Source organism: Desmodus rotundus, chromosome 1 (genome assembly GCF_022682495.2).
Source record: "Desmodus rotundus isolate HL8 chromosome 1, HLdesRot8A.1, whole genome shotgun sequence".
NCBI classification, from domain to species: Eukaryota; Metazoa; Chordata; class Mammalia; order Chiroptera; family Phyllostomidae; genus Desmodus; species Desmodus rotundus.
In genome coordinates, this window is record NC_071387.1 from 177,818,463 (window position 1) to 177,836,709 (window position 18,247).

At 56.6% G+C, this 18,247-nt stretch overlaps 1 protein-coding gene and 1 long non-coding RNA gene across 5 annotated transcripts in view; one reads left to right on the forward strand and one right to left on the reverse strand.

Moving 5' to 3' along the window:
• Positions 1 to 2,165: 2,165 nt before the first annotated feature.
• The window catches only part of SLC9A3 (solute carrier family 9 member A3), a 49,621-nt gene continuing 33,539 nt past the window's right edge, over positions 2,166 to 18,247 (reverse strand). The window contains exons 4-17 of one of the 3 annotated variants that reach the window (XM_053913548.2): positions 16,682 to 16,760; positions 15,814 to 15,991; positions 14,895 to 15,115; positions 13,650 to 13,852; positions 13,030 to 13,119; positions 12,831 to 12,901; positions 11,824 to 11,953; positions 9,296 to 9,411; positions 8,423 to 8,552; positions 7,921 to 8,097; positions 7,573 to 7,645; positions 7,206 to 7,304; positions 6,660 to 6,903; positions 2,166 to 5,322 (exon numbers count right to left, since the gene is read on the reverse strand). In XM_053913548.2, coding sequence (XP_053769523.1) covers positions 5,319 to 5,322; positions 6,660 to 6,903; positions 7,206 to 7,304; positions 7,573 to 7,645; positions 7,921 to 8,097; positions 8,423 to 8,552; positions 9,296 to 9,411; positions 11,824 to 11,953; positions 12,831 to 12,901; positions 13,030 to 13,119; positions 13,650 to 13,852; positions 14,895 to 15,115; positions 15,814 to 15,991; positions 16,682 to 16,760 — 1,815 coding nt within the window. In that variant the 3' untranslated portion in view covers positions 2,166 to 5,318. Of the gene's footprint in view, positions 5,323 to 6,655; positions 6,904 to 7,205; positions 7,320 to 7,572; positions 7,646 to 7,920; positions 8,098 to 8,422; positions 8,553 to 9,295; positions 9,412 to 11,823; positions 11,954 to 12,830; positions 12,902 to 13,029; positions 13,120 to 13,649; positions 13,853 to 14,894; positions 15,116 to 15,813; positions 15,992 to 16,681; positions 16,761 to 18,247 lie in introns of those variants that run through there. The other 2 variants (XM_053913533.2, XM_024578478.4) reach the window with 2 other exon arrangements.
• LOC128779505 (uncharacterized) lies at positions 5,320 to 9,274 on the forward strand. 2 transcript variants are annotated; one of them, XR_008425487.2, is made up of 3 exons: positions 5,320 to 5,478; positions 5,694 to 5,825; positions 8,759 to 9,274. It is a non-coding gene; the product is annotated as an uncharacterized lncRNA (long non-coding RNA). The 2 variants fall into 2 exon arrangements; XR_011650550.1 differs by lacking the exon at positions 8,759 to 9,274 and having other exon boundaries at positions 5,694 to 5,919.

Here is an 18,247-nt window from a genome sequence, read left to right on the forward strand (position 1 = left end):
ATGGCACTCTCACCTGCACGAGACCTGAAAAGTTCACAAATAGGACTTCTTCTGGGAAGAGTCAGAACTGAAGTGGAATTAAGTAACTAAAAATTCAGTTCTTATGAGTATTACTGGCCTGGAAGAGGTGTAATCTTCCTAAAGGCATCTAGCTGATGTGCGGTTTCCTGATACACATGTTAATCTGGTTCCCTACTTACGAGATGCCTTAAACAGCATCTAGCAATGCTCAATAAATATTTTAAAATTAATATTTTAAATTAACAATTAATCATTGTTAATCATTAATTATTGCCCCTGATAATAATAAAAATTCATTTATTTTCACTCCAAGTTACTTCTGGAATAAATGTCCAGTGTGACCATTGAGAGAATAACAGACCCAAGTGGCATATGTTCTGGCTGGTGTCTTCCTCTGATTATGTGATGGTCCCTTGGCTGTGTCCACTTCGGGGACACTGCAGTAACAGCTAAGCATTGGCTGCCCAAGCTGGGTGCCAACGTCAGCACAGTCCCACAGTGGCACACATACGGGGACAGGATGTTGGCTAGGGTGTGCTGGGAGGCATGGGGAGTCTGCAGTGGAGGACGTGTCGTGGTGGGTGGGCAGTGAGTGGGTATTCACGCCAACACCCAGGGGAGGGTAATGTACAGGCTACCTGGCAAGAGGCCAGCAGAACCCATGTAAAGTACCCTGGTTTTAACAGGACAGGCAGCCCGTACCAGGGGCCAGCTTCATCCTGTCTCATTGGGCCCGCTGTCTCCTCACTGAGTCTCGGGATCATTCTCTGTCAAAACACTTGCCGTTCAGGAGAAAGAACATCTTTAGGAAATTTCCTTGACTCTCAGTGGGTTTTCAGAGGAGGAGGAGGGAAGGGGGAAGGACTCTTGACTGTCTAATTGGTGAGCATGCATGCAGCTCTTGCCAGTCAGCCTCACCTGGTGTGCTGTCCCCTCATAGCTGCTAAGGCACCATCCAGGCCGCTGTAATGAGGTCACCCCAGACACAGGTCCTGAGAGCATGGGGGTTTCTGTGCAGAGGAAACCACTCGTGCCTGGTGGGCAACACCAGGCAGCTCTGTCTCACCTCCCTGTGTAGGGAATGCCTTAGCCAGGTTGGTACCGACCAGCAGGAGCCACTTGAGCACAGACATGGGACACAGAGCAAGGAGAGGCCAGAAAATGGCTCCCTCTGGTAACCAACCTGGGAGAGGGGAGATGGGGGCCCTAATCTGAATTAGTGTCCTTAATAGGTGACACTAGGTAAAGACAGGGTTGGGGTGATGCTTCTATAAGCCTGGAAATGGCAGAGAGTGTAGAGCTGGGAGGACCCTACTGGGCGCAGAGGGAGTGGGCCCCTGTCCACACCCTGATTTCTGACTCCTGGCTGTGAAGTTGTTTTTAAGCCACCAGTTTGTGGTGATTCCTAGGACAGCCCCAGGAAACTCCTTTCTATCAACTGAAATGGCGGGTCAGACTCCTCATGAATGGTATCTATGGATTTGACTTTGACACACTATTTTCTTTTTATAATAAGCATTCAAAATGTTAACCATTAAAGGTGTGTCTCTGTGACACCAAGACCTCAAGGATGACCTGCGGGAGATGATTGCCTAGGCGTCCCTGTGTGGCTCCACCTGGGGCATGGGAGGTGGGATCCATTGGGACATTTAGGGGCAGCACATGGCTCCATCTCTTGGGCCTACCCCCATTTGTGCCTCCCCAACTAGTCTTGTCTTAACCTGCAGAGGCCCTCCTTGTGCACTAGGCTATGGACCCCATTGTCCCGTGCCACTCTTGTTTCCACCCCAGGCTCACCCCCCTTGATGTTTCAGCTGCTTTGCCCTCCCACTTAGACGGGGAATGCTGCAACCATCCTTCTTGGGCCTGGCCTCTGTGTGCAGTGACAAGTCTAAGCAAGTGAGTGGCAGTGTCCACCTGTCTCTGCTGGGGAGGAACCAGATTCCAGGACCCAGCCTGTGCCCACAGCTGTGTGTGCAGTGACCTCATACCATCCAGAAGGACCCCCCCCCACGCACATGCACAGTTATGTACACACACACTTCCACGTTAATCCCAGAGCCAGAGCAATGTCTGCCTTCAAGAGACTGCTCCTTACATTCTCCTTGATGTGATTTCTCATTGACAAAGTTTGTACCAAGAAATGCCTTGAAATGTTTTTTAATAGATTTGATCAGGCAGTTGTGGCAGGGTCTACAGCGGGCCCCCTACCTGGACACTGCCAACAGCACAGTGGGGGGCCCTTTAAGGCACATCGATTGTGATTAGGGTTATACAAAGTCTGACTAAGATCATTTTCACAAAATTCACAATTTCACCACTCATTATAATACTCTTCAATTCCAATTTCAATGAAATTCTTGCTTTAAAAATCTCCTTTCACGATAGATCAATAGTACACAGTACATGAGCACCGTGACAAAATTATTTTCAAGAAGTGAGAAACAGTGAATCCTAAATTTGTGTGCTTTATCGTCTACCACAAAGTAGGCCAAAGTTCAGTATTAAATAAATAGGAATTCTTTCCTAATAAAAAATTTTACAACAGTTTTCCTAAGGAAATACATTCATAAGACATTGTTTACATTCTGTTTTACAGTGACAAGAACAGCTAGGATTCTCATTTATGAAATGTATCCACAGTACTAGGGTTTATAACACCGTGTCACAGGTGGAGATGTCTCTCGATCACTGAAATGTGGGGTTTGGGGTTCTGTGAGGTCTCGTGTCTGGAACTTCAGTTCCATTATGGCTGTGCTTAGACTGTGCAGTTCAACAAACAGATCTGCCCACCCACCACAGAAACACGGGGCTGAAGGTTTGTCCAGGAGACGTTTGCCAAATGGATTCGCCACTGGGAAGTTTAGTGTTGAGTGGGGTGAGTGGAGTGAGTAGGGCGTCCAGGAACTGCCCCTGAGCTGCTTTCTTGGTCTCAGTCTCTGGCCCTGCAGCCGGAAACTGGATCTGAGTCCAGTGGTCCAGGGGAGTTGTTAAGGCGGCTGGAGGTGCCAGACTGACTGGGCTGTGGACCCCAGACAACCACCTGCTCCTGGACCCAGCCTGCTCTGGATGAACCACTCCTGCAGGGAGTGGACAGAGCATCACTTTCCTAAAGTTGCTGTTGGTGGCTGTGGCTCAGCGAGGGCTGGCCTGAGGTCACTAATGGACAGGTTTTGTTGTGCAGATTGTGGCTGGGTCTTGTGCTCTCAGAGTTGATTAAAATGGTTGCAAAGTGTGGGGAGCAACTACTGAGAACCAAGTGTCACTCCTCTATTTGTGATGGCTGAGCTAATTATTCAAATTAATGAGCAGCTCCGCTCCCCTCGGGGTAAAGAGCCTTCTCTGTGTTGGTGAACAAACACCACACTGAATGTTCCTTTTGCTGTCACTTGTTTTTCTCAATAGCAAAGCTATGAACAGCAAATTGCAGAGACTTTTCCATCAGGGACTCAGTGTGCACCATAAACTGCTAGTGACCCTCACCCATGGAGGCTGTGAGAACTGGAGCACAGCATGAAGTCTTTCCCGAGCAGAACAGAGCCTGGCTTCTTTAGAAAAGCTTCTAGGAGTGTCCTGAAATCCACTGTCCCTTTAATCCTTCACTACCTCGACTTCACACAAAACCTTAACTCTGAGGAATGGGTGGGCAGATGAGAGCCAACTCAGCAACTGCTAAGTTAGCAGGTCCCTTGCTAACTGCTCCCCGCAGGACAGCCCGATAATGGTCTTGGTGGGGATGGGGGAGCTCTAAGGCCACGTCTCTGAAATCCTGGAGGAGGTAACAGGCCATCTGTGCTATAACGTCCTCAGTACAGGGCCAGGGTCTTACCAGGGTCTGAACCCCCCTCCAAGACCCCTTAGTTCTCCATAAAAAAGCAGCTCCCAAGGGCAGAACTTCCACCAGCTTCCCTCTGCTGTGGTTAGGAGGGCCCAGGTCCACTTAAGGACTGGCTGTACTTCTAAACAAGAGCTGTTTGCTAAATGAAGGCCCCTCTTGACTTAGCTGGAGCTGTGGGGGACGCTCATGCAGTCAGTGCAAACTCTAACCCAGCCTGGGCCAACTGCCAGTGTCAGGTGGGGCAGCTCAGGCCAGAGAGCAGCTGTTTTGAGTATGGGGCGGCACCTCACCTGGTACCCAGAGGCTGCCGCACTGAGATCAGACAAGTGCTGGGCTTTAGAAGTCTCAACACAAAAAGGATGAACGAACAGAAGATGTTTCTGCAATTGTACCGAGTCTATGAGGTGGCAGGTGTTCACAGAACTGGTTAGTGGACATGGTATCACCCAGGCCTTGGATGACCACAGCCTCGGCCTGTGAATTTCTCCTGGAGTCGGGGCTTCTGACCTCCTGAAGCCCTGAGAGAGGCCAGCCTGGGCGTGAAATCAGGTTGGTACCACTGAAAAAATACCATTTTTCTTGGGTCTCAGTTTCCCTGACAGTGCTGATGAGAGAAAGGAGGGACATTAAAAGTGACAAGAACTCAAACACGGAGCCTGGCCTCTGGAGTCCCAGGGCCCTTCCAGTCCCTGAGTCAGGGGTGACAGCAGAAACAGTACTAAGTGCCAACTCAGTTCAAAACCAGGACAGGTGTACAGAAGGATCCACGAGGCAGTCTCCTTACAAGTTCACGTGTCCAGATCTCCCAGAAGCTGGAGGCTTGGCCACTGTCCACTTCTTGTTCCACAGGGGATCCCCTGCACTCTGCAGGTGGCGCCATGGAATTTTGAGGTTCAGGCCTTGCAGACATTTGGTCCTCCTGCTGCTGATCCCACACCCTGACTCTGGATGAGCGGGAAGTGGCGCCCAAGGCTGCCCCAGGCCTCGGCGGGACTGGCCGAGGCCACGGAAGGGACACCTGGGAGGTCGCGTCCGTCACAGGGGCGTCTCCTCTTGCTCCAGTGCATGCGGCGGCGCGTGGAACGACGGCTGCAGGGACGCGAGCTTGAGTAGCGCCGGGCGGCGGCGAGCGCGGGGCCGCTGAAACGAGCGCCGGCTGTGCACGCGGCGCGCCGCCGCTGACCGCGCATGTGCGCCCGGCAGTCCCCTGCGCTCCAGTCCCGCCCCCTGCGTAAGCCCCGCCTCCGACGCAGACCCCGCCTCCAATATAGGGCCCGCCCCCAGTTCGCGGTCTGGCGGCACCACAGGCGCCGGGTTCTGGGCGGTGGGCTGGGATGGGGGCGCAATTGCCGGGGCCGGGTTGGGCAGGGGTGGGGCGAGCAGGCGCAGAGGCTTCTCAGCGGCAGGCAGTACCTCGCGCGGGGACGTGCGTCCTGTCAGCGGCGCGTCAGAGCCCGTGTCACCTGCAGGAGAAACCAGCGTGATCGCGGGCTCTTGAGGGCAAGGAGAACCCCCACAGACCGAGCCTGGGGCCCACCCCTACCACCTGCCATGTTCTGGGACACTTGCAGGCCACATCCTGGCTGTGTGACCACCAGGGTCCCCAGTGACAGGGTCAGGTAAGACCCTGACTCTGCAGACCCTCCACATGTGCCCCATTCTGCCCACCACCGTACAGAGCCCAGCACTGAGATCCAGGGTGTTTAAGGAGAAGACCCCAGGAGGGAGGAAGCCAGGAGGAGACAGGGGCATAGAAGCACCGCGGGGTCCTGCCCACAAGCTCTATGCCAAGTGGGACTGTGAGAGACGCTTCACTGTGCACCGCCTCTTCTAGTCCCAGAAACGTCCGGAGAAAGGCCAGCTCGCTGCCAAGAAACTACTTCGCCACGCTGGACCAGCACGACTGAGTCCTCCCAGATGGACTGGTAACCACCCTTCTCCAAGTGTCCACAGGAGAGAGAAACAGGTGAAACCCCCATGAGCGAGTCTGCCCCACCTGTGCTGGGGAAAGTCTTGTTTTCCATTTCCGCCCATGTTCCCACAAACACTCAAGGTAAACGTGCCAAGTCCAAAACCCTGCCTAAGGGGACTGAATCCCTTCCTTGCAGAAGGCCAAGTAGGGACAGCACCTTCTGGGACCCAGCAATATCACTACAGCACCTACTGAAAGGGGGCCTGGTCTTTTACCCACCACCCTTGCCCAGCACCCTCTCCTTGCCTTCCCGTCCTGATCTAGGAGGGCACACCCACCATAGGGCCTGCAGCAAGGATGCAGGCACACAGGTGGCGCTCCTCTCTGGATGAGAGTGAGAGGAAACACCTGCTTCTCTCCGGGACTCACCTCTGTCAGGTAGTCTTTTCCCCGGGGCCCCAGGGCCTTGAGGGAGACAAACAGATGTTCCCTGTCCACAGAGCACTCCAGCCCAGCCCATGCCCAGTCATCCTGAGCTCATAACTTAGATTTGTGGGCTTGCTGCATGGGTTAAAAACTTAGAGTAGTTAGTGATCAAACTGACAATCTAAGAGTAAATTCTAACCAGTAAGCTAAAACAGTCAAATCCCCAAAAGAGCTCTGGATCCTGACATCCCAGCTGAAGAAGCAGAGACTCGGATAGTCTCTTAAGAAAGGTTCAACCAGAACAAGAGGCTTGTGGGCACAGGCTTAGCAAGAGGAAGAGCAGCTGCTGGAGAAGGTCTGCAGAGGTTCAGGTCCAGGACCAAGAGAGAGGCAGATGCCTGGGGAGAGGAGCTGAGGAGAGAGCAGGTGTTAGGGACTCGGGAGGTGTGAGGAGCCAGTTACATGTGCGTGGACTCAGGCAGAGTGGTGTGGGGATGCTCCTTGGGGCCCTCGGTCATCAGGAAGGAGTCCACGGACTTGCTGCTGAGGCGGAAGGGAGCCAGGCGGTGGAAGTTGCCCGGAGATTGGGGGATCTGCACACGGGCCCTCTGGGAGGGCACCACTGTCTCCCCGGGAGACTGCCAGGGTGGCACCCTGGACAGGATGCTCGGGTCCTCATCCGGGGAGAACACAGGGTTGTCAATTCCTAGGAGAAAGGGCAGTGGCTGATCAGCTTCCCAGGTGTACCCAGAATGGCAAGATGGAGGGTGGTACCCAGGGGTCAGATACCAGTGCATCCTGCGGCCATCACCTGGAGGTCACGTAGAAGGTCAGGGTCATGTGCCTTTGGGGCTCAGGCCCTCCGCCCCATGCTTTTCTTCCCCACACCATGGGCAGGACAGGTGACAGCTCCCTTCTCTCAGAGCAGGGACCTCCCAGGTCCTACTGGCCCTGTCCAATGACTGCATTCGCTTCTGAAGCAGCAGAAGGCCACCCCTTTCCCCTCACCTGAGGGGGAGTCTGTTGCTGTGTCCCTTGTGACATTCGCCAAGAACTCGATCCCCCCACTCATCTCTTCAGCATCGTAGTTGGGGGTCTCCTCTGGGTCTGAAAGTTCCAAATCTGGTGGCAGAGGAAGGGCAGCACGAGGGAAATGGGCTGGGCACACGGGAGGCCCTGGCCCATGCTCCCAGCACACCCTGGGGGTTGCCATCACTGCCATTCTGACAGGTAGGGCAGCAGCCTGCAGTGGAGGGTCCTGGGTGCTGGGCAAAGGGTCTCCCTCCAAGGACAGCCCTCTGCACCCTGCCTTGCCCTTTGCCCATGTCCCTGAATTCCTGCTGACAAGCATTTCTGCTGTGGCCCCAGTTGGTACCTTTTTCCTTAATGGTGAAATTGTGTATGGGGCTCTCCATTGGCAGTTTGCCATTGGGAATGCTGCTGTTTCTCTGAAAAACAGGAAAAAACCACTTACAGGTAAAATATGGCAGCCATAGGGTCCCTGACAGCAGATGGTCCTTGGGAGACCCTACTGGTCTACAGCCCAGATCCCCTCCCTGTGCAGGCCTGTCCCTGAAGGGAGCACCTTGGTGGTGCCATCACTGACCAGTATGGTCCCATGGTGACCTTAACCCCTCACACCTGCCTCCACACTGCATCCCCCACCCTCCACCCCCAACCTGAGGTCCCCCTTGCCCTACGGTTCCTCGCTCAGCACCCTCACCCGCTTCTGGGCACGCTCTCGCTTATACAGTTTGGCCGCCTTCTTGTTCTGGTTGATGCCCAGCTTAGCTGACTTGAAGGACTCCAGGCGCTTCCTCATGGTCCTGTGGAAGATCTCCTTGTCCTGCTTCTCGTCTTCCTCTGGAGTTAACTCATGTCGACTGTAGAGATGTTTGTACTGGGGAAGGGGAGAGGTGACGGGACAGTCACAGCTGGTGGTGACCTGCAGAACTGGAGGCACCCCAACATCACCGCCCCAGTGCAGCCCCTGGGCAGGCTCCCTGTGAAGCTGGCCAGACAGACCCACAGGACTCCAGAGCCCCAGGACCGCCAGCTGGTAGGCTGAGCCCTGGCCCTCCAGCCTGAGGGGTGTCTTCTCTAAAGGCAAGGATTCCTCCCTTCATTCCAGGGAGGGGAAAGGAGGACCTGTGTCCCCACCCTCTCTCTCTGGTCGGGATCCCGAGGGGTTCTGGGGAGGCGCCCCCACTCCCTGGCGAGCTCACCTCCTGCCGGGGCTTGTACAGGTACTGCTGCAGCGTGTGGTGAGTGACCATGTCCTCCGTGTCACGGATGCTCCTCCTTCTCTGCTCCAGGGACTGCATGTCCAGGCACACAGCACTAACGTTTTCCCTCCTACACGGGACCACGTGGAGTGTCCGAGAGCTCCGTTGCTCTCACGCCTGCCCTCCTGCCCCCGTGCCCCCGTGCCCTCTGTCCTGGGCACCAACCACTGCCTAGAAGGCTGGTCCTGAGAGTCCTCTCCCTGGGGGTTTTGGCCTGACCGACCCCCACAAAGCCTCCCATTGAAGGCTGACCTTACCTGTGTGCATTTCCCACAGCTACGCTAAAGCCCCAGCTGTGAGCCCACACATCCACTGCCATCTCCCCAGAATCTGGACACTGACTGATAAGGCCAAGAACAGCCCTCCGCTGCCTACAAGCCCCAGCCAAGCAACTGGCACAGACAAGGTAGGAGGCTCTGGCCCCAAATCTGCTGCCTCGCTTTCCTGACCACCCCCTGCCCCCACCCTGCCAACACTAACCCACTGACCAGATGATAGCGGTGAATTTGTGCAGGGGAACACCTGGCGCCTACCTGTTTCCATGCCCCTCTGCACACTCTGGGCCACCCCCCATGGTGTTCAAGCTGAGGGCCTCCACTTGCCTTTTTTATATCTCTCAGTTGCCCCAAGATGCCCATTGGCTGGTGTCTGTCCAGATGGGCCCCTGGCGTGGCTGTGATCAGGAGGGTCGGGGGGCAGGGAATACCACCCCCCCCCCCCCCGCCCACAGCAGCCCCCAGGGGCATGGAGAGAGGGGCCCTGGTGAGGGGTGGCCTCTCCTAGAGAGAAGCCTGGGTGAACTTGGGCACGTACAGCAGGTAGGAGACGGACGCCTCCACGGTGGATGGGCGTGGCGTGCTGAAGTCCACGTTGACCATGTTGTCAGTGCTAGGGGAGCGGATGAAGGCCAGGGACCCGCGGCGCTCTCCCTGTGAGGGAACAGACTGCGTAAGCGAGGACAGGGAGCAGGCGGGCCGAGCCAGGCACTCGGACAGAGCCCAGAGAAGCCCGAAGCGCTGGAGCCACATTACACTGTTCCTGGATCCAGGACACCTCTCCTCCTGGAGAGGTTTCAGAGGCCACAGCCAAAGCCTTGCTGGAGCTAAGTAGCGGTGAGTTAGCCACTGTGATGGGAGAGGAAAGTGAAGATGCAGCTGTGTGTGAAGGACACAGCACCTCACTGGGCACTGTGGGGGGGTGGGTGTTGGTAAAGCATGACGGGATTAGGAAGGTGACCCCTGCCTCCACTGGGGGTCCACACTAGCTGTCCTCATTTGTCCATGGAGGGAACCCTCTGGAATTATACCTTCAGATTGAGACCTCACAGAGCAGAGCCCGACAGGAACAAAAGTCACAGCCTGGTTCCTGTTGGTGGGGGCTGGGCCATGAGCTGGGGGTGCCCCTGAGGGGAGGGGCTTGGAGCTAGGGAGGGTGGCTGGGTGGGACTGACCTGCTGGGAGCAGACAGCAAGGTGCACAGGCCCCACCCTGGTGCTGTCTGAACAGGCCCGACCAGGGGAGGAGCCCATGGGCAGTCAGGGGTTGGGACACTGGATGTGGGGAGTGCAGGTGGAGGTGAGGGACCTTGCCAGGAGCCTGTGTCACCCACATGGCAGCTGGGAGTCTGGAGCCTGTGGGTTGGGGTTTCCGTGGAACAGGGTTGGCATGGCCCTGGCTCAGTGGATGGTTGAGGGGCCCTCTCCTCATCTCCCCATGGCCCCCAGCTCCTCCACCAGGAGCAGCGGGTCCCTCTGGGTAACCTGGGCATCGGCGTGTCTGGCACGTGTGGGACAGAGGAGCCCTGCGGAGGCAGCAGTCATTTTCCCTCCGAACAAACAGACACTCCCAGCCCCTCACCGCACCTCTGTTGAGGCCACAGGGTTTGCTGAGATTCCCAGCTCGTCAGGCTCTGCGCAGACCTCAGCTGGCATGAGAAAGGACAGAGGGAAGGCATGGCATCTGCAGGTTCTGGGGGTCAGAGGGAAGGCTGGGATTGCCTAATCAGAGCCCCTCGGGGGAGGCCTGGTCAGGGGTCAAAAGTGTACCTGCTGCTGTGAATATTGGGTGTCACTGGGGGCAGCAGTGCCCCGCAGGGCCATGCGGGACAGCCTGGAAGTCACTGTTACAGGTCATACAGTGGGGGCAGGAAAGAAGCAAGCTCAGGACCTGCCCAGACCCAGGCTTAGGCAGGGCACCAGGTGACCTTGGGACTTGGGGCATGCGTGGAGATGTGCATATGGCAGGGGTGGCCTGGTAATCAATGTGGTGGCCGTGTGCTGATCACACTTGTGCACTGAAAAGCTAGAAAGCACTGCCAGGAGGTGGGTGGCTGCTGGGGAAGAGGCCAGCCGGGCTGCGTGTCCCATGAGAGGTGGAGTTAGACCTGAGACCCACCATGGCTTGTGTCCCGACTGTGAGTGGCTGGAAGCTGCTGCTTGGGAGGTGGCATCAGAAACAGCGAGATCCTGGGTGTCACCATGCAGCCCACACAGCAGGCCTGTCCCTTAGCCACCCATGTGCTCCCTGAGCCCTGCTCATCGACGCCACACCCTGGATGCATGGGGGTGGAGAGCTCTCACAGAGACCTGGGGTTGGACGCATTTCCTTGGAGAAGGCCAGGGACTCTGAATGCAGGTGAGTCCTGCTTACCGGGAGGGGTGAGGGGATGCTGAGGAGGCCACTTCAGAACCACAGCCTGCCCACAGGTATGTTCCATGCTCACCCCATGGGACTCGAGAAGACATCCTTGCTGCCTCCCCCTGTGCATGCATGTGTGTGGCACACATGTGCACAGGTGTGCATGCATGTGTGTCGAGAGCCATGATGGCCCCATAACCCCCTATCTGGCCTCAGGGGTCAGACCCACCAGCACCATAGTGTCCTACAGAGTCATAGGGGAAGGCTCTATGCCTCCGCCTCCAGTGAGAGGGAGCTGTGACATGACCCTTTCCTGGGGCACTGGAGGACTCATGAGCTTCAGGGAGACTTGCAGGTGGGCCATCAAGAACAGCATGGTGCCCTGGCTAGTGTAGCTCAGTGGATTGAGTGCAGGCTGCAAACCAAAGGGTTGCCGGTTCAATTCCTAGTCTAGGGCACATGCCTGGGTTGCAGGCCAGGTCCCCAATGGGGGCCATGTGAGAGGCAACCACACACTGATGTTTCTCTCCCTCTCTTTCTCCCTCCCTTCCTCTCTCTCTAAAAATAAATAAATAAATAAAAGAAAAGAACAGCATGGTGCTGCCTGCAACTGCCTCCCCACCCACCCTGTGGCCTTAGGTGAGGAGGAGCCCAGTCCTGGGTCAGGCCCCACCTCCAACACGAAAAACATGCAGTGTCTCGTACCTCGGCCACGTAGCTGATGGCGTCCTTCAAGTTGAGCTCATGGAAAACATTAAGAATTCGATCTCGTGACTTTTGGGCTGACCTCCTCATAAGGATTTTGCTGAGGAATCTCCTATCAAAATTGGACCACCTGGGGGATGGAACCAGGCAAGGTCAGCATCTGGAGGCCTGTGGGCGAGGCCCCGGATGACAGGGCAGGGCACCCCCACCCACTATCCAGACTCGCCAAACACGGTCTCCCAGAGCTGGGTGGACACAGAAGGCCCCCTTTTCTCTCACTGATTTTTATGTGCTATTTATAACCACCACAAAGGCAAGTTTTAAAGGAAAAGCAATAAACCACAATCATGCCTGTTTCACAACTCTGTACTTTGTTCCTACCTTCCTATCTGATGACAATTGTTATAAGAATGTACATAAAATTGCGGGTTCTGTTTTCTCATTTAATTTGATATTGCACACAGTTTTCCAAGTGACTACGTAACCCTCCAGAAAGGTGGGCTGAGGACAGGGTGGGGCTGAGGACAGTGTGGGGCACGTCATACCTGCAGGAGGCACAGGTCAGGGGAGGAGACTGCCCCACCCCCTCAGCTCTCACACCCAGAGAGACTCAAGCTGCCCAGAAATAGTTTTTTAAACCCAACACAATTAGAACAGTGACCAGTTGTTTGGGTCAGAAGAGGAAGTGGCTGGGCCAGACTCGAAGGGGAACTTCCAGAAGAGTCTCAGTGCACTGGGGGAGGGGGAACACTGGGCACAAGGGGCTCCAAGCAGAGGAAGGGGAGGGGGGTTCCGGGGGAGGAGGGGGACCTGGACATTTTGGCTCCTTTGAGTGCAGTGTTCTTCGTAATTAGAGTTTTGTGGGGTCAGAGTGGCAGCGTTCTGTTTACCCGAAGGTCTATAGTCAGTCATTGGATAGAGGAGGAGGCAGGGAAACGAACAACTGAGGCAACAGTACCTCCCAAGGTTCCCTTCTCACCCAGCCAGGGGCCACACCAGCCACTTACTTGTCTCTGAGATAATTGTGTCCGATTTGCCCTGATATGTCCTCGATGGCCGAGAGGATGTGGTCGAAAGCCTTTCCAGAACAGAGGGAAGGGTTGGTGTCACTTGATGGCCCTCCCTACGCTCCTCCACATGTCCCCCCTTCCCCCAGCCCTCTTCCCATCCCCTAGCCCTCTCCCTCCCTTACCCCACCCCCCCTACCCGGCCATGCAGCTTCTCGTTGAGTTTGGGCTCACGGTGCTCACTCCTCTTCACCTTCAGCCACTGCACCAGGGGCTTGATGGTCAGGCCCTGGGAGACGGGGACACACTGACCCCTACAGCTGGGGCAGGCCACACGGCACCGCGCTCCAGCCCACCAGGCCTCCAGTGTGCGATTCCACACCCAACCCACCCACCCCACAGGGGGTGAAGCGGGCCACCCTTATCCAGGGACCCAGCAGGCTTGTGACCTTCCCTGCAGAGAGGATCCCCCACAACAGCCCCTCAGGTCCCCTGGCACCTCTTGAGGGCCCGAAATCAGCTCCAGCTCCTAAAGCAAGGCCAAGTGGGGTGATAAAATCCAAAGTGGAGCTCTTTCAACCAGTGCCAGCTCAGAAGGGTATTTTTAAGCCAAATTGTGCTGCGTCCCCTGTGGGGCCACATGAAAACCTACAAAACAGCTCCTAGTTACTAAAATTATAAAATCTAATTAGGGCCCGGAGCTTGGAAAGGCTCTGGAGAGCACGGTGATGGCGTGGCTGCCCGCTGTGGCCGGCGGGCTTGGGGTGTGGGGGGCTGTCGGGACAGGGAGGCCTGGCTGGTCCAGGGCAGAGAGGCTACCTGGAAGATGACAGTGAAGTAGATGACGATGATGGTGGTGCTGACAAACAGTTTCTTCTCCTTGACCTTGTCCTCATCCAGAAGGACCACCAGGGCAAAAGCCACGGCCCCACGCAGGCCGCCATAGGACATGACCACCTGGTCTATGATCTCCAGCTGAACCATGCGGTACCGGTTCAGGATCCAGGTCTGCAGGACAACACCTGTGGGGGCCAGGCCTGCACTCAGCTGCCACAGACAGCCCTGCACCTGCTCTCACCCTCCCTGGCAGCCGCTGCCCTTGAAAGGTAGCACTTGGCAATTCCTTCTCAGGATGGAAGTCAGTGACAAGTGACAGCAGCCTCTAGCATAGGGGATGGTGACAACTCCACATTATGGCCCTGCTCACCCCCTGTCCCTTGTTCCACCTTGGAACTGTGCCTCTCTGTGGACACTCTGAACACTGCAAGTCTGAGGTGTTGGCTGCTGGGCAGCTCCGCCGATCTCAGGTCTCTGTGGGGCTAAGGCTGTGCTGGCCGAAGCCTTGCCGCCTGATGCCTTGGGCAGCTGCAGGACCAAAGGCCAGTGCTTGACCCTACCCCACCTTGGCATCTGCTCCCTGGAGCCCTTAGTCCCCAGGGCCCAGGGGAGGCATAGGTGTGACCACTGGAAGCCTGTCGCCCCCTCGGGCCCCCATCAAGGTCCCCAAGGCAGCACATGCCAGGGGCAGTGACAGGTTCAAGGGGGCAGCAGTGGGGGCTGCTGCCTCACACATGCCATGGTCCATTTCCTGACTGCACTGTCCCCGAGTCACTCTGTCACATCCCAGATTAGTCTGTGGGGAACCAGACAGGCTCCCCTGGGTTTGGGAACCTTCCATGCTGACCCGCAGCTGTCCTACCTTAGGATCACTGTGGTGAGGCCTGGGCCTTCACTGAGGCCTACTGACCGTCCGAGGCTCTCCAGGGGCTCCTGAACCTCCCCTTCACTGGGCTGGGGGCTAATGCCGAGTCCCTGGTTCCCAGACACCCGACAGCCAGTCCCTATGTCAACCCACCATTGTCCCTGCACTGTCCTCCTGCCCTCTCCCCATCATCCTCCATAGCCTCCCATCCCCTACCACCCCAGCCCCATTATCCCCCCTTGTGCTCCATTCCACTGCCCCCTACCATCTCCCATGGTTCCCCATTCTCCCTCAACCCCCATGGTTCCCCTGTCCCCACACGGTCCCTGTCACCCCCCACTGCCCATCCCCCATGCCCTCACCAATGGCTCGGTACACAGAGATGAAGACCAGCGTCAGGAGCACGAAGGCTGTGTTCCACCTCCAGATATGGGGGTCTACCGCCGAGATGCCCAGAAACATGAAGATGATGGTCTCAGCCCCGCTCGCCAGCATCTTCATGGTGTAGCGCACGGTGGTGGAGGACTGCTCCGAGATGTTGGCCTTTACGTACTTCTGACAGCAGATGCCGCAGAATGTGATGCTGGGTGGGGGGTTACGACATGCTGTGGGGCTCCCACTGGACCCTGTGGGGCCATTCCCAAGGCCCAGCACCTGCTGTCCCCTGGCGGCACCTCAGGGCCCCTGTGTTCTGGCCAAATGTCCACTGACTGGTCAGCCCTTTTCTCCATGAGCTCAGGGTTCCTACTGGGGATTCAGCGACCTGAGCTGGGACCAGGCCAACATCACCGCTATCTGATTATGAGCCTCTGGGACCTGAACCCTGAGCCACAGAGCAGGCTGCCTGTTTCTGTCCAAGCCAGGCGGGCTGGCTCTAAAGGGGGGGCATGGAGCAGACCTGGGACGGAGGAGGGGTGTGGGCCAGAAACCCAAAGTCCCTCCCCTCCATCCCAGAGTGGGCCTGCAGTGGGGACGGTTGCAGCAGAACACCAACTCCCTGTTTAAAAAGCTAAACAGATCAAATTCTTCGCCCCTGCAGTGACGTTCCACCCAGCTTGGGAAGTGGGCCAGGCAGACAGTGGGCTGGAGAAGGTACTGTGACAGGCTGTGCTATCTCTGGGGCTGGGGGAGCAAAAGCGCCACCCCTGCCTCCCCCTCATCTGGGCGGATCCTGCTTCCCTGTTTAAACAGCCCTTATGCTCCACAGCCCACACCACACTCAGCAGGGCCGCCAGGGTGTGCTCCGGACTCTGGGGCCTGCGTGAGCGATGGAGGACTTACGCCAGGATGGCCGACAGGGACAGCATCTCGGAGGTGAGGTAGGACAGGTAGGAGATGACAAACACAAAGCCGGGCTCGATGATGCGCACGTGCTTGGTGAAGCGGGTCACGAGTGAAAGCAGGAAGGCGAACACGACCCCCACCAGCGTGCCCCCCAGGCTCACCACGAAGAAGGACACTGCAAGAGGCAAGGACGCAACGCTGGGCTTCCTGAAAGGCCCTTTGTGGCCTCAGCATGGCCTGACCCATGTGGCGTGGGCCAGGCCGGTCAGGCTGGCCTTCCTTCCAGGCCATTCCGCATGGCAGTTGCCTGGTAACCCCCCCCAACAGAGGCGCCAACAGCGCAGCAAATAAGAGGCCCATTCTCTGGAAGAGAGGCCTGGACTCCTCCAGCCTCACTGCGGAAAGCTGGGGAGGGGGCAGACCTGTGGCTCATAGGAGGCCCAGCTCCCTGTCCCCATCAGAGAGAGCATTGTGACAAGTGGCCCTGCAGCATGGGTTTGCAGCAAGGACCAAGCCCTGCGCCCACAGGCACAGCCAGGCTGCCATTATCCCTGCCCAGAGAAACATCTAGGATGCCAAGGACACCAGGACCCACATCCCCCAACCTGATATCCTTGTGGGTCTAACGGGGCAACGACCCTCGGGCTTCCCAGGGTGGCTGGAACCCAGTGAAATTGTGTTTGTGAGACACACTGGGGACAGAAAGGACCATCAGACCGTGGGTCACAGGGGCAGACATTGGGCCAAAGCCTGGCCCAGCCCAGCTCCACAGGCCACAGACACACTGCCAAGAAGCGGCCTGCATTCTAGAGAAGGGGATGCGGCCCTGGCATTCCCCTGACACGTGGACCCACCAACCACACACCTATGCCTTTCAAGAAATCCACGCCAGTCACCTTGTCACCACCCAGGTTCACGAAAGATTCAAACACGTTGTACAGGACCTGGGGGACAGAGAGGCAAACCAGACATGGGGTCAGCCCTCCATCGGCACTGACCCCCTCCCTGTCTTAGGCCCCAAGCCTTGCGGGACTTGGAGCTAAAGAGAGGAGCTTGTGGCAGCCATCTATTTTGTAACCTGAAAACTGCTGGCAGGAAAATTATTATAGGGCAGTATTGGTCAATAGGAAGAAGTCCAAAGATGAGCCAGCAGGTGGGATCCGGGAGGCAGAACATTCTGAAAGGAACTAGAATCTTCAGGAGCAAACATGGCCCGTTCCAACTCTGGGCAAAACAGGGGCGGCCACAAAGGTAACCACTGAGTACAATTCTCAATTTCATTTTCCAAGACAAACTCGGTTTCATCTTTAGTGGCTTCGCTGCTGTGTTGCCCCCCGATGTGGGATCACACCCCTGGCATCTTTGCATGTTGATATTTAAACCTTATCCTACCAAGACACTGAGATGAAACACCCAGAAACCTTCTCCTCAGCCTCAGTTGTAGAAACAGCTGTGTTTTCTGAGCCCGAGCTCTCCTAAACGGTGCACTGGGCTCCACCTCAAGGAAGCCGAGGTGCCACCCTGGGTGGGCTGCAGGCCCCTCAGGAGGAAACTTATCTCTGTGCCCCCAAGTCTGTGCTCCCCAGGACTCCCAAGGGGTGGGTGAATACAGTTGTATTTGCCAAAGGAGAAGCATAGGCGCTGTGCACACGGTGGGGCACACGCACGCAAAGGTCACTGGGAACCAGACGGCTGCTTGCCCAGCTTCTGCGTGAAAACCCGCGTGGGAGGGAAGATGGGGCCTCATGCAGGAGATAAGTGGAGAGCACGCTGGCTCCGCAGGAGTTCATGCCTCCACAGAGACACAAAAGCCTCAGGCCAGAGGAGCCTCAGCCTTGAAGGGGCATGCGCTGCACTTCTGATCGAGTTTCCAACTACTTTCAGTTCCCTGGAGACTATCTCATCCGCCACGTAAGGAAACCGGTGCAATCTTCCCTTAGGTTCTTCAATCTCCTGAACCCTGAAGCAACGTCAGGGACAAGAATTTCTTAGAGAAGCCACACGCACTTTTAGAGCAAAGAGGGAACTCCAGGTCCCACGGTGTCTGCAGTCTGTGGGCCAAGGTGGTGGACGGCGGGGCATGCAGCCTGGCCTAGAGTTGGCTCGGAGACACATTCGCTTCCGGGAGCTCGTGGCCCAGTTTGGGACTGGGTTGTGAAAACTTCATGATGGCCACAATGCTGAGACAATTCCTCACGTTTCAAGTACCCTCTATTCACTTCCAATAGTGTTAACCCGGCCTCCAGCCCCTGCCTACCCTGGGACCCTGCCAAGCTCCCTGGTGTCACCTCCTTGAGGGAAAGACCACGTTCCTGGACACACTGTTAGTGCTAGCTGATCCCCTTCCCTAATCCCAGTGAGACTGTATTTGTTTACTTACTAATGCTAAAATCAGGAAGGAGGGCACCAACTGCAGACCCAAAGTTAAAGA